At 39.1% G+C, this 1,339-nt stretch overlaps 1 protein-coding gene across 1 annotated transcript; it reads left to right on the top strand.

Moving 5' to 3' along the window:
* Nucleotides 1-231: 231 nt before the first annotated feature.
* On the top strand, nucleotides 232-951 carry LOC113339589 (subtilisin-like protease SBT1.4). Its single transcript, XM_026584830.1, has one exon. It carries the CDS (start codon nucleotides 232-234, stop codon nucleotides 949-951), a length of 720 nt encoding a protein of 239 aa, XP_026440615.1.
* Nucleotides 952-1,339: the final 388 nt, after the last annotated feature.

Consider the following 1,339-nt stretch of genomic DNA (forward strand, 5'->3'; position numbering starts at 1 on the left):
AAAGATTATAAACTATATTACCAGTAATCTTTCGGAGGATAAGAAACCTACAGCTAAAATCAATTTTCGAGGAACTGTAACTGGGTCTTCTTCGTCGTCTGCTCCTAGAGTTTATGTTACTTCTAGCACTGGTCCTAACCCGATAACCCAGAGATTCTCAAACCAGATGTTATTGCACCTGGAGTAAATATCTTGGCTGCTCGGGCTGGTTATGATGCTGAATTCGTAATGATGACGGGTACTTCCATGGCATGCCCTCATGTGAGCGGATTGGCTTCCCTGCTTCGAAATGCATTTCCTAACTGGTCTCCTGCTGCGATCAAATCGGCTTTGCTGACAACTGCTTATGTTGTTGATAATTCAGGTAAATATATTGCAGCTATTAGTGTTGCTGCTAATGCAAAATTTTCAACACCATTCCAACAAGGGTCTGGACATGTAGACCCAAACAAAGCTCTAAACCCAGGTTTGGTATACGATATTGCACCTAGTGATTACGAAGCTTTTCTTTGCACGATTGGGTACAGCGAAACACAGATGAAACTGTTTGTCAAGGATAGAACGGTTGACTGTGATTCCGTCAAGTTATCCAGTGTAGGTGATCTTAACTATTCTTCATTTTCTGTTGTTTTTGAATCTGGAAAAACTCAAAAGATTAAGTACAAGAGGGTGGTTACAAATGTTGGAGCTTCAGCAGATGCAATTTACAAACTCAGATTTAGATCTGGAACACCACATGTCAAGATCAGTGTTTCGCCAACTAAATTCGTGTTTAGCAAGGGAGTAACGAGTTTGGCTTATGAAATCACATTCGAGTCGAGACCCACGGATCTTAAGGAGGCATTCGGGTCTATTGAGTGGTATGATGGAGAGCATGTTGTATGGAGTCCCATTGCTTTTGTCTGGGATCCGTGGAGGCATTCGGGTCTACAGCAGATCGCCAGCTTGTAGTACTACTTCTACAAGCTTGATTTCTTCTATTTACGTTCATATTTATTTATTTATATGCCTTTTGTTTTTGCTCTTTTTTTCATTTTTTTTCATTTGCAATATGTATTATATCAGCACATCCATTCTTAGCTGATTTTAATGGTTGAGAATCTTAATTAGATTGTGAATGGATCAATAAACGGAAGATTTAATATACTACCATCTTTTTCCTTAGCGTCGGTGTCCTTTAGTCCTAACGATCCAAGATGGGTCTTATTGAACGAAAAAACATAATGATTTTTGTCAGAGGGAGAGCAAAATAGGATCCCAGGAGAGCAAAAAATCATTGTTGACTTGCTAACTAGGACCTATTCAATATATTTTCATTATTGTGACCAAGTTACCCTTA

This window comes from Papaver somniferum, unplaced genomic scaffold (genome assembly GCF_003573695.1).
Source record: "Papaver somniferum cultivar HN1 unplaced genomic scaffold, ASM357369v1 unplaced-scaffold_21, whole genome shotgun sequence".
Taxonomy (NCBI): domain Eukaryota; kingdom Viridiplantae; phylum Streptophyta; class Magnoliopsida; order Ranunculales; family Papaveraceae; genus Papaver; species Papaver somniferum.